General features: G+C 34.1%; 1 protein-coding gene across 4 annotated transcripts; it reads left to right on the forward strand.

Annotated features, from left to right (window-relative positions):
• Positions 1–421: 421 nt before the first annotated feature.
• LOC7496774 (homeobox-DDT domain protein RLT1) lies at positions 422–6965 on the forward strand. Of its 4 annotated transcripts, XR_002979369.2 has the most exons (9): positions 424–816; positions 2109–2216; positions 2306–2962; positions 3547–3626; positions 4340–4798; positions 4896–4982; positions 5138–5232; positions 5602–5781; positions 6401–6549. XR_002979369.2 is itself a non-coding variant. In XM_006369598.3 (8 exons), exons 1-7 carry the CDS (start codon positions 810–812, stop codon positions 5234–5236), a joined length of 1497 nt encoding a protein of 498 aa, XP_006369660.1. In that variant the 5' UTR covers positions 425–809; the 3' UTR covers positions 6401–6549. The 4 variants fall into 4 exon arrangements, 2 of the variants coding, with proteins under 2 accessions (XP_006369660.1, XP_024447339.1); XR_008057115.1 differs by lacking the exon at positions 5602–5781 and having other exon boundaries at positions 422–816; positions 4896–5041; positions 6401–6443; XM_006369598.3 differs by lacking the exon at positions 5602–5781 and having other exon boundaries at positions 425–816; positions 5138–5236.
• Positions 6966–13680: the final 6715 nt, after the last annotated feature.

The following is a 13680-nucleotide window of genomic DNA, read 5'->3' on the forward strand; positions in this document are numbered from 1 at the left end:
ATAATATATCTAGATTCATCAACCGTTTTTTTTTTTTTTAAATAGATGAAATTGAAGTAAGTTACAAAATGGAATTCGAATGAGTTGCTCAAGACTCCAATCTGAAATCAGTCGGATGGAATAGAAAATTATTTTTGAAAAAAGTAGGAAGAAAAACCCTCTCCAATTTGTGCTTGCATTTTTCACTACATGTATGTGTACATCAATCCCCTGTAAACTTCCATGAAAGATAAATACTGCATCTTTACTCATATAATGCAAGAATATTTCATAATGTGATTTCTTTTGTTTTTCCTGTTTAATTTGGGAGTATTTTTTTATTTATAATTGAACAGCTCATTTATATAAATAATATCCAAATACCAAACTCAAGAATAAAATTAAGAACAATCCACTTTCCAAATTGAATTTCACTGAATTGAAAAAACCCAACTGTAATTTTTTATTTTTTTTAAAAAGAAGAAGAACAAGAACAAGAAGTTAAATTGCTGGATTTAAACAGAGAATCGAAACAAATGCAAACCCAACAATACAATAAATTAGAGAAGAAAGAGAGAAGTCTCGTGAATTCAATTCCCCCCCTCTCTCTCTTAACTCTGCCTTCCAGTCTCCTTCCAAAAAAACGCCCCTCTCTCTCTCTCTCTCTCCTAACACATCAGAGAAGAAAGCTGAGTTCCACGCAATCAAACCTTAAGAAACGAAACCCATCTTGCATTTTCTATTTTAGTTGTTTTATTGGTCTAATGGAGTTCTATTTATGAGCCAATCAAAGCCATAGAAAAGAGAGAATCCCTTGAAATTCAACTACCATGGAAGGTAACTCATAGCCCCTCTCCCCCTCTTTCTGGTTTCAATCTTATGATCATTTATACACTCTCTTGAGTTTTATTTTTCGTTTGGTGGGTTGCTAGAAATCTTTTGCATGGACAATAAGGGTTATTTTGGGATCAGCAAGATAAGTAACTGTTAGAATTTCCTTAGGGGATTTTTTGGTTTTTTGAGGAAACTGGAATTCTGTGTGAAATGGGGTTTTGATTATGGCCCAAATTATGGAAATCCTGGCTATATGTTGCTGAACCTTTCGTTTCGTTTATTTTGTCATTTTGTCCTGCAAACAAAACATGTCGGCAATCTTTTCAGGCGAAGCAAGATCATTTTCATTGTTAATCATCACACATCTGAATTTTGTCATTCTAGCAGTTTTTTTTGAATCTCAAGGTTGTATGCCTGTAATAATGTTTGTTTTGTGTTCCAAATGCTCTTGAGGTTTCAGATGGAATGTATGTTTATATGAAAGATATTGTGAAGTATTTAACCTTAACGCTTAAAACTTCGAGTGAACATTGGGTGCTGATTGAGAATTCCTTGAATAATGTTTGTGGAATTGGAATACTTCATATATAAGTCAATGGGTTACACTGAGCATGAATTACGATTGGTCCGAGTGTAATGCGAGAAAGTTATTTTGAATCACAGTTGTTCTGAAAGTAAACATGGTTTTGGCTATCTAGTTATGGCTTACATCCATGAAATAAGGTGCATGCTTTCCCCTACGAACTTTTATCGGACTTGACTTCAAAACAATCAAAGGCATTATAAATATCTTTCAAAGCACTCTGGATGTTCGTGTGAAAACAGCGGCATTTTACCTGTTATGCTTGCTTTGTCCACCAATTCTTTTAAAGCTACATGCCGCCCACTCCCTTTGCTTGGCCAAATTTACTCTAGTCAAACTGGGATTCATTATTGACCATGATCAATCTCATTTACATGCTCTTCTTCGAAACATGGTGCATTTAATATCCTTTGTGATGAATTATTGTGAACGTGGATTTCTACACCTTCCCTGATTAACTAATTTAGTTTTCTTGAGTTAAATTGGTGTTGTCACTTCCTCACTTTATACACAATAGCACGATTCTACAGTTTTTTATTCTGCTTTTGTACCCGATATGCTTCTATGCTTACATCACTGTTTTCAACTCGATGGCTTGATTTTCTTGTACAAGGTAGCAGAATAGGGAAACTTATAAGTTCTGTTTGGTGTCTTTGCTCTTCTCTCATGCACGTTCTTTTTCACTTTGTCTTATAAAAAAATCAATGTTTAGAATCAAGTGAAGTGCATTCTGAAGAGAATAGAGTTTCTCTAGAGAAGAATTTAAAAAGGACAGTCAAGACGCCAGCCCAGGTTATTGCTTTGGAGAGCTTTTATAATGGTACTATTTCATCTCTCACATATTTTATTCAACGCACACACGGCTGTTAGTCTCAATGTTCTTGAGGTGATGTCTTTACTTTTTCACAGAGCACAAATATCCTACGGAGGAAATGAAATCAGAACTTGCAGACCGAATTGGGTTGACAGAAAAGCAAATATCTAGCTGGTTTTGCCACAGAAGGTTAAAAGACAAAAGATTGAAGGATGAAGGATACACTAATGGACGACAAGATCGGTCTAGCAGTATTCTTCATGATCGTGGTAGTGGATTGAGGCAAGATTCATGTGGCAGTACTAAACAAGGTGATTATAGGAATATCGATCCAAGGGAAGTTGAAAGCCAGAGACTTTATGGTCAAGATTTTCATACTGCTGATCTAACGTATGACCGTACAAGTCGCTATACAGGGAATGTTAGCGGCATTGATGATATATCTTCAGGAAGTAGCTCATCGTTGCAAGATAAGTTTGTTTCTCAAAGAGAGGATCCTTATGATACAGAAACCTCAAAGTACCTAGCACAGAATGGAGCTTCCATGCCATTAATTCCCAAGGGTGCTGAGAGTTTTGGGTATAAACCATCAGGATATTTGAAAGTGAAGGGCGAAATTGAGAATGCTGCTATTACCGCTGTCAAGATGCAATTGGGCAGGCATTATAAGGAGGATGGTCCACCTCTTGGTGTTGACTTCCAGTCACTCCCTCCTAGTGCATTTGCATCCCCAAGTAGAGATCCAGTCAATGGTAAGTTCTAATGACTTCCTAAGGAATTCCATGCAAATTTTGCTGGCAGGAGTTTCCCAATAAATTTTGCTTTTCTAGTTTTATATTCTTTTTGAGTTTTCTCTGATTCCTACTTGGAGGAAGAGCATTAGGAGGAGAATGCAGGGATGCATATATTTCCATTTGTATGATTTGATGGCTTCAGTTGCATTCCAAATAAGTTGTGTCTTACTTTATTGAATGCAGCAATAGTTACTTCAGTAGCATCTGCATTAAACTTAAATGTTTGATGCATGCTTGGCAATAAATAGCCCATTTGTTTCTCTGCCTGCTTAGACTTGCAATTTACCTTATAAATTCTTCAATGGAAATGGGTTACCATGACGTTTGCATTTGATGCTGGGAGCCAGAACTTATTTTTTTTGGTTTCCTCTTGATGCCATTTTTCTGCAACAGCTGGCAGAAGCATTGAGTCTTCACTCCACTCATTGTTGACATATATTTCACTATAATTTGATAACTATACTCCTTTTTCTTAGTTACAACAATGTACACTCCACTTTTGTTTACTTTGATATGCTGTTTATGGCAAATCATCTTTGCAGGACCAATCTATGTAGGAGATCTTGTTGGGATGCGTTCTCCTGATGTTTCTGGAGTTCGAAAGCAACCCAGTCTCAGTGGTGTGAGTAGATCTTATGATACATTTTCTTGGCCTTATAGTCAGCGACATCTTGATATCATGTTATACATGCTCATTTATCACATTAATCAATATAGAAACAAGGGTTAAATTTTGTGCCTGCTGCGTTGTCTGAATGTAATGGGATTGAGAATATTGATACTTAGGTGAGTTGAGTTTATCTTGTGCAAACAAAATGGTTGTCATTCACTTTGGACAGATAATTTAATGGTGTCAGAACTATGACCATTATAATATAATGGTAAACAAATTAGTTTGAGGCTCAAGTTCTGCAGGCCCATGCTGGAAACCTCTATGTCCTCCACCTCTCCATTATTCCCAAAGAGATTGCCATCCCTTGTTCAACACCATTGTGGCTTTCACTTTACTTTTGCTGCCATTTTGCCACCAACCATGCACCACCAGCAATTATGCTTGCAACATATTTCCTTCCTCATTTTGGTATGTTCCAAAGAAAAGGTTCAGTTAGGCATTGAAATGTCAGGGGACTAGTTTGTTTTTATTTTTTATGGCCAAATGACTTCTTGGACTCCGTTTTGCCATCGCCCAGATCTTGCTTGGTGTCAGTAGTTGAAGTGATAATAGTTGTTTTTTGAAGTTCTGATGAGAGCTCATAGTCACACCTTCATGGAAACTCATACGAATTGGAATGCCATTTTAAGTATAATTATTATATTTGTTTTATACCCTTGCAGAGATATGAAGTATATAGCACCAAGATGAGTTCTCATGATTCATATACGGAGGGAGCAAATTGTAATCCCGAGCATGGATCCGATTCTCATGAGAGAAAATCCCGTCACCATCTAGAACAGAAGTCTACCTATAATGTTTCCAATTCTAATGCAGGCGGGAACTCTACCATGGATATGCCTGATGATCTTGCTGTTGAAACGTCAGTCTATAGAAGCAAAAGAAATTATAGGACGAGCTCTAAGCATGATTTTGAAGGGAGAAGATCAGATTCTTTTGCAACCCATCATGGCCCTCGTGGTAGGAGAGAAAAGACAGAAGCTTGGTTGCATGATTGTGATAATGACAATCCTAAGATAGCTCGAAGGAATGACTACATGTCTAAGCCTTCACACTCGATTCTTGGACCTGGAAAATCTCTTGTTACAGAGGAGAGAGCACCATTTACAAAGACGGAAAAGGTTCCCTTATTTGTTTATGTCCTTCTGCTTGTATTCTTGAACTGTTCCATGCTAAAATATTTAGCATAATATCAAGTTATACATTGGGTATGTGTAGGAGGAAAAGCTTTATGGAGAAATGAAGAGAATGAAAGGCTCGCATGATTCAGTTAGAGTAAAGAGGCATCCGAGAGATGAAACAGCTGTGAGTTTATAATGTGGTCAGCTTATGGGAATATTTTGAGTATATACTGCGTGTTGCATGTACTTTCATCCTCAATAGACTTGTAATTCACACATTTACTTTTTATAAATGTACATTGATTATGACACCTCCACCTTTTGGGTTAATATTTGAAGGTTGCAAAAAGATTCAGAGCTGACTTTCCACGTCAAGAACATGTGACAAAAGCATCAGTTTCTGGTATGCGCCGAAGAACAAATCTGACTGAAGGGTAGGTAAAAATTTCTACATGTAATGATAATTTTCTTTTCTTCTTTGTTTTATCAATTTAGTGTGTATATGTTGTGCATGTTTTGTCAATTTTGATGGACTTAAAATGGTTGTTAGTCTTTAATGAATCCGAAAATTCCCATGTAGAGAATTACAGTACAGTATCCATGTCTCATGATGCATTTAGCCGAACAAATTTTAGTTTCCGAAGTAAGTTGCTTTATCTAGATGGAAATAAATGGTTGTGTAGATGGTTACTGTGGTGTGGTTTACACCACCACTTGTACTCTGATGCAGTTGTGGTAGTTTGCATTGTTAAGCATGGGTACCCTGTTTGTTGTGTTATCGATTTTTTTGTTTCACCTTTCAGGTGAACTGACATTAGTACCTCCCTCTGTCATGATGGCTAACACGAATAGGAAACTTGCTACTGCTATCTAAAACTATTTCAGGATCTATAACCCCATAAAGCCTTCCTTTTGAAGAGCTGGGTGAAAAGAGACGAGGGATAATTGTCAAGCAGATTTCTCTTTAATCATACATCAATGAGGTACCAATTATCTATGGAACACGTAGAAGTGCATTAGAATCTAGAGACCATGACCTTGGGCTTTGCTTTCACTGAAGCTGTAGGCATTGTGTGACATGGGATTTGCCAACCGACATTGGGAGGTTATATGTGTCTGAAACAGACCGATTCTCACAGACTTGTCGTGAATACTTATTTGAATCATCTATAGTGATTAACACTGGTAAAGCTTGTTTTCATGTATAAATTGGCTGATTGTGAAATAAGTCATATTAATTCCTCTTGTAAGGTGCAGAGTATTAACTCTTTGATCACCAGACTTCACATTGTTCACCTGTCATGTCAAGACCGATTGGGTTCATATGTTTGAAGTGAGATTCAAAGCTCAAGAAATGCTAGGTGTCGGTGTTTGTATATGAGGATGCCGGATGCCTGGTTTGGTCGAGATGCTGACTTGTTAGTTAATCACTATTTTCAGTTTTGACAGATATTTGTTTTCTAAACATGTAACTCTGTCTCAGTTATGATTAATTGTCAAAATATTTCATACTGCCTGCAATGCAAACCTGATCATTTCTTTCCCTTTTTCTGAATAGGCTACAGAGCTTATAGCATTCTTCATGCTTTGTGTATTTTGCAGGTCTGTCATGGAGAGGCCATCTAGTTTCAGCGAGGATGAAACTGCAGAAACCAGTTCTTCAGCAGAATGAGGATCTGACAATTGATGGATTTGGATGGTGTATGGGTTTGTGTGATCACCTGTCAGAAAGATAGCGATACCCATTTACCTGATGAAGATGGTACGAAGTTGTACAGTTGAGAGAATGTATTTCATCTGTTGGTGATGTTCCCATTCTACGAGGAATGAAATTTTAGTTCGTTATGGCAACCAATTGGTTTAGCCAGTGATGTCATCAAGTATATACTTCGTAGTTTGTACAAATTTTGTCCCGAATACTAAAATTCTTTCCGGGGATATTCTGATTGTAAATCTGATTAGGCAAGACCCCTTCGATGTTGATGACCGCGTGCCACTGCACAGCATGCCCGTATTGCTTTTTCGTGAAGGCAAATGATAGCAAGACTACTCTATAAAGCTGTTTTCAGGGGATGATTGAAGTACTTTCTAGTTTCTATAACTAATGCATGACATGGCTTTTTCCTTTTCTCCCTTGTGAAATATGAAAGCTCGGATTAATATTTTATTTTCTCCTTGGTTTGCAAGGTGATTGTTTGTTTATTGGAAATTCTATGATGATTAACTTGAGGGGTAGCTTTGATGGTTAAGTAGATATATTCTCTTCTAATGAAACTGGAAATAAAATAACAAAATTCTCATGATTTTCTAGTTTTGACATGGATAATCAGAAAAAGACACTTAATATGGATCCATGACAAAATCTTAATTTGTAAGAGAATCCATCAATCCAAATAACCCAAGGAGATTAAATCTCATGGAGCACAAATTTATTAAGCTTTTCAAAGAATTTAATTATGATTAGTAACCTCCACCCAAGAGAAATCCCAGCTTAGCAAAAATTAGTAACCTCCACCCAAAAGAAATCCCAGTTTAGGATAAAAACTAGACATTTACCTGCGCATATGCGAATCCTTTTATATATTAATTACCTGATACAACATTAATGTATCATAATCTATAGATGATTGAATTTGGAAATGAAGCATCATTCCATTGAGTAATTGGTATGATATCACATGGCATGAAAAAGGGACATGAAGTTTCAGCATGGTTCAAATGATGTACAGATTTTTTTTGGTTCACCATTGAATCAGTCATGGTTCATCTCTTCAAGGTTCTTCTTCTGCAAGGGTCTCTCCCGTCAGGAGGAGTGGTCTTGTTGGAGGAATAAATATCATTATTTGGATATAGCATCAGTGTACTTGAGGGGAGGGTGACTATTGTTCCAATGCATGTGGCAAGTTCTGCGATCTCAAGCCACATATCAGTGTCAGCAAATCTCTTACAGAGGGTGACAAAGGAAAAAAACATAATTATCTTACGTTGCGTTGAAAACTACAAAGTACAAACAAAGTTAGGAGATCTCGCCTTGTTGTAGCATTGCTGTAGCCCTTCGGTTGTTGTTTAAAGACCGATTTCATCAGGAAATGCATCCAATTAATGGGTTTGATTTGTCCGACATAATAACGTCTTTAATTTGTCTTCCATGTTTTCTGGTCTTCGTTGTTTTTTTTTTGGTTTACTAATGGATTGCATGCTGCTGCTGTAATTAGGGTTTTTTCGATATGAGGATCTCGTTTTACTGGAGTGGTGAAGTCGGTATTATGTTTTATAGTGATACGGAGACAGACGGTTTGTCGGTGGGAGTGTGACAGGTCGTGCGTTGGGGTTAGTTTTTCTTGCCTTGCTTCTTGTTTGACTGGCAAATTAAATTCTTTAATATTTAATTAACGAATGTTTCGTTATACGAGGCATTTCTTGGACGCGCAAGGCATATGTTAGGTTGAAATCTGTATCGCTTTTAACGCTTGACTTTGAAAAATTCACCACTGTAAAACAATTTCAGTTGAATCCAGCATTAGGGGTGTGCATTTCCGGTTCGGTCCGGTTTTGGGCCAAAATAAATAACCAAATTGAAATTATTTTTTTTCAAGTTTTGGAACCGAACCGAACCGAAAACCGGTTCAAACCGACCATGTTCGGTCCGGTTCGGTTCGGTTTTTTTTCCTTCCAAACCGTTTAAACCGGTTCGTCTTATTTCTATTTTCATAGCTTTGTGCTTATGAGAGAAATCTTGGCTTTCTCAACAAGCTAAACCGGTAAGGAATATCCAGAAATCCAACCCCAGTTTTCTTTTTGCTAGATCCTTGCTCAAAAATTAATCTTTGCACAAAAAATACACAAAACATAAGGAAAGGAAAGAAAAGAAGTTATTTCACTGGAAAAAAAAAATTAAGATCAAAAGATATGTATTATTCAAATGTAAAACCAAAACAATCAGAAACTAATTACAAATTTTTATATAGATCTACACCATCTATCGAGTGTGTGGTGTTTTTATACTCGGTTTCTTCAATAAATAACCGAACCCGATGTCCAGTTGTTGTTCTCATGAGACCAACATCAAGAAAATCACAGAAAAACTTTTCACTGGTTTGACATAACAATCTTCTTCGGTTACATGGGTATGAAAAATTATATAGCAATTACAAAGTTAAAAGCAAAAGAAAAGGTAAGAGAGGCGTGGCTGAACTAAAAAAAATTAAAACCAAGTGAAGAAAGGTGTGCCTTTGATATGAGGACAGCTAATAGGAGGACAGATAAGCATGGAGAAGCAGGAGCTTAACGATTCTTAAAAATTGTGGGATATGGATTGTGGAGTACAAAGAAAAATGAGGGAGGAGAGAGTGGGAGACGCAGAGAGCAAACTAAAGGGAGGGGGCGGCTGTCTTCAGAATGTTACTTTAGGTTTAGGGTTACGAAAAAACATGTTATTTATACCTTTTTTTTTTAATGGTGGCTGGGTTGAACCGGTTCGGTTCGGTTCGGTTCAATCGGTTTCAGACTTTGAAAACCGAAACCGAACCGAACCGAATTTTTTTTGTGATTTTTCAATCGGTTAATTCGGTTTTTTTTTTCGGTTCGGTTTTTTTGGTTGTTTTTTATTCGGTTTTGTCGGTTTAATCGGTTATTCGGTTTTTTTGCTCACCCCTATCCAGCATTATGTTATATTTTACGTGAAAGATTGGTTACTAATGACTTGGTTATGGGACTCTTCATTTCGTTGTCCGTCAGATCAATTTTATTTTCAACATGAAAATATAAATATGTAAGCCTTTTTTAATATGTTTTTTTGACATAAAATATCTTAATTGTAAATTAAAAAGTTTATACATGTATTTAATTAAATAAATCAAGAATTATTTATACAAATAAATAAAAAAAATTAAGAAAAAAAGATGTTTTATTTAATAAAATGATGATAAAAAAGAAACTTTTAAAAAACCACTAAGAGCCCATCATTTATGCGAGAAAATCCTCGTTGAAATACTTTATAAAATTAAGAAAATTTTTTTAAGTTGGGCTAAAAAAAAAAATAGCTTTTAACATCATAAAAAAACATTGAAATCTTATATGCAAACTAAGTAAAAATTCAATTATATTACATTAAAAAAACATTATAAAAAATAAAAAAAAATTAACAAAAACATAATATTAAATAATGAAATTAATAAACAAAAAATAAAAAAAAAACAAAAAAACAAAAAAACCAATGAAGTAAAAAAAAGGTCCATGCAAGCTGGCCTTTTAGCCTAGCCCCGAGTGCTTGAGCTGTTTTACTTTTTAAAAAGTTTTTAAGGAGCGATCTACCCAAAAAAATTGAAAAACAAATATAAGTAGGTGTCGCCTGCCTCTCCCCAGATTTCACCACTGTGGTCATAGTTTTGAAACCCGGCCCGGCTCGACGAGTCGACCCTGGACCCGGCCGACCCGGGGTTGGAACCGGGCCGGGTTTAAGAAAAAATAGGAAAAGTCAAAACCTAGGGTAACCCGGTCAAAAATCCGGTTGCAATCCGTTGACTTTTTTTTTTTACTAAAACGACATCATTTTAATTTTTTTAAAAAATTAGAATTGACCCGGGCGACCCGGTGACCGAATCAAAACCCAGAATCCGAGCCTTGGACCGGGCCGGGTTTAAAAACTCTGACTGTGGTAGCTAAAAAATCAAGGGTTGTGACTTCTTTTTATCTGAAGACCCATATTTCAACTTATCTTTTACCCAAAAATTGACCTAATCTGTAACACCCTTGAAAATTTCATGCATCTTAAACTTTATTTCCTAGAAATAATTACTATTTTTGGGGTGAATTTTTTATATATAAAAACCTAGCTTTACAGGAATTTATCAAAATTTTGACAGAATTTCTCTCATACCAGAAGATCTCAAGTTATTGACAGATACTTGTAATATTTCAATATACCATTCACCCAAGGCCCAATTATTGTCCAACTATCCTGAACTCATCATTTCACAACACAACTCATCACAATCATTGTAATTCATTTTAATATCACATCATGCATTTAAGTATAATATTCAAGATTCAAATCAAGATTTATAACCTTAAATTATATTATGCTATTAGTATAAGCTACAATAAAAAACACATAAGTATAATATCATACACTAGCATAATTAAGTTAAATTTATAATTACATAATTTAAGAGAAATTGACATTCAGTTACAAAAGGATAATTATTACAATACTTTATAAAATTAACAAAGATCTCTAAATATCTATTATGCAGCTCGAGACTAAGAGATATCAATAATTAATATACGAGTAACAATTAAGTACGTAATAATAATTTACTTAAACAATTAAAATAAATACAGTGTCATGTTTGAACACAATTCATCATAAGAACTTATAAGAATATCATTCACACAATCAATCTTTAATTTATATGGTTTATTTTCTATGTCAATATTTTTTATTTATCATTATTTCTAATACACATTTTCTTTTCTAAACTGCAATCACTACATTAAGCTCTTTTCAACTTATTCAACAATGACTAATTCTTTGTTCGTCTAAATCCAGACATTATTTTCACTTACAAACAATTTAAATTCTTTACCCTTTACCAGATAAAACTCCTACATCCAGGAATCCGATTTCCATTCCTTTGTACTGAACATTAATCCCAATATCAGAAATATTAATTCCTTATATCCATTAGCGGATTTTATTTCCATCACTAAAATTAATTTCTTCTTCCCTTTACCGGGCATTAATCTTATCACTGGAATTAATTTCATTACCCTTACCGGGCATTAATCTCATCATCAGAATCAATTTCACTGTCCCTTACCGAGTATTAATCCCCTCACTAGAATTAATTCCATTACCCCTTACCGGATATTAATCCCATCACCGAGAAATTACTTTCTTCCACTATATGTTTTACAAATTAAATATAAAATAACATAACATATCCAAAATATTATAACGACAATCTTACAAAAGAAAATGTTAAGGTATTGAACACCTACCTACAATTAAAGATTTTGAAGTATCTCTCTGCTGTAGCACAACTCTCAAAGCCTCTTTTGTATCAACAAACATATCAAATTTTCTTCTTATATTCGTTACTAAATAAATTCTCATTTCCAAACATTTATCTAACAATTTAAACTAGCCAATGTGACTCAGTTTGACTTATTCAATCAAAACTATCATTTTTCGTTTAGTTTATTTCAAATTCCATTTTTTTCTCAATTTTATTAACAAAGAAAATCTCATATAATATCGCACATGCAACCATTTCTTACACTCATTTTTCATTCCCATTACTTTAAAAAATTTCAGAATTTCAAATCAAGAGTAATTCCAAATATGGGTTAAAAACTAACTAATTTCATGTGGTTCGCCATAATCAACTCTGAACATTGTTTAGTGTTTTAATTATTATCAGAGTTCTAGAACTCGGTTTTATACATAGTTTATTTATTTTTAAAAATAAAATATTTTTATACAACTTTTATGAAAACACTAAACCCAGTTCTGTCATCTAGACGTCTAAAATAATTAATTACAACAATTTGTGAAATTTGTCTTGCTGCTCTCAGTTTAGACCTATCTTTGGTTTTTATCCATATTTGAAGTTTTATAACTCCAATTTATGCAAGATGAATTTTGTTGGGAATTTAACATCCCTGGCTATAACTTTCATGAAGAGATGAATTTCAAATTTCATCATTTTTATGCCTAAAAGTTCCCTAGAAATCAAAGAACAAAGTTGTCACATGTTTCGCCCATGAATCTTTATAATCAATAAAATATTCTACATGTTTTTATCTTATATGACAATTTTTTTTTATATATATACTACAATATCATTAATTCAATTCTTTAAAACCCTTCATGCTCATTTACATTTTATTCGAGTATCTAAAGTCAATTTACACAATATTCATGTTAACAAAATTTTCGATTACGCTACGACATTTCAATCAAAAATTCAAATTATAATTCAATTCTTTCAGAAATCATTTTCCCATATAAAATACATTAGTTCAAAACAATTTCACTTGATTACATGCAACTATACATCATGAGCCTAACTTTCATCTTTAGCCAGCTACTTGAGTTTTTAAAGACCCTATATTTTTCTTCATCAATTCCACTAAATTTAACAACCATCACAATCTAATCTAAATAAATTTGATCAATTCATATTTGCATTTCCCCAAAAAATTTTCTATAAACCCTAACTTAAAATTCATGATTTCTACTGTAAATGTTATTCGAATTGCATGAAATTGTTAGAGTAGGTCTAGAACCCCTTACCAGATGTTATTCAAGTCTTTGAATCTCAATCAGTCAAAAAATTTATCGTGACTATGCAACCCCTCTCCTTGATTATTTTGCTTCTTTTTCCTTCTTAATTAGGTGTTTAGAGATGTGTGTATGTGTTTGTCTCAAATTTCTTCCTAAATCTCTTGATTTTCTCTTGGTTTCTCTAAGATTTTTGGTGAGAAAATTAAAATTTTTCTATCTTCTCCTTTTGTTTGCGGCTGCCGGCTTGAAGAGAAGAAAATCCCTCCCTTTTTATATTTTTTCTAGGGTAATTTACTATTTTGCCCCCCTTTAAGTATAATATGAAAATTTCCTTTTATGTCTTTTCCAATTTCACTTTTGATATAAAATTTTAATTTAACTTTTTTTTTTTATATACCGAGAGTTTACATAAACACTTTACACAACTTGATAAACTTGTATTTGACCTCAAACAACTAAACAAATAGTTAGAAAACACAAAATCAAAACGAAACAAAAAAACTTATTGTGCTTAGATCTACTATCTTAGGCTATAAAATTGAGTAGAAGAACATCTAGATGAAACTCCTCTCATTGAATGAAACTCATTAAT

This window comes from Populus trichocarpa, chromosome 1 (assembly GCF_000002775.5).
Source record: "Populus trichocarpa isolate Nisqually-1 chromosome 1, P.trichocarpa_v4.1, whole genome shotgun sequence".
NCBI lineage: Eukaryota > Viridiplantae > Streptophyta > Magnoliopsida > Malpighiales > Salicaceae > Populus > Populus trichocarpa.

Bases quoted from the DNA above. Each gene is read 5' to 3' on its own strand.
- LOC7496774 (XM_024591571.2), top strand. The intron at 2,217-2,305 runs GTACTATTTCAT...ACTTTTTCACAG, and splicing joins TTTGGAGAGCTTTTATAATG to AGCACAAATATCCTACGGAG. The intron at 5,233-6,400 runs GTAGGTAAAAAT...TGTATTTTGCAG, and splicing joins AGAACAAATCTGACTGAAGG to GTCTGTCATGGAGAGGCCAT.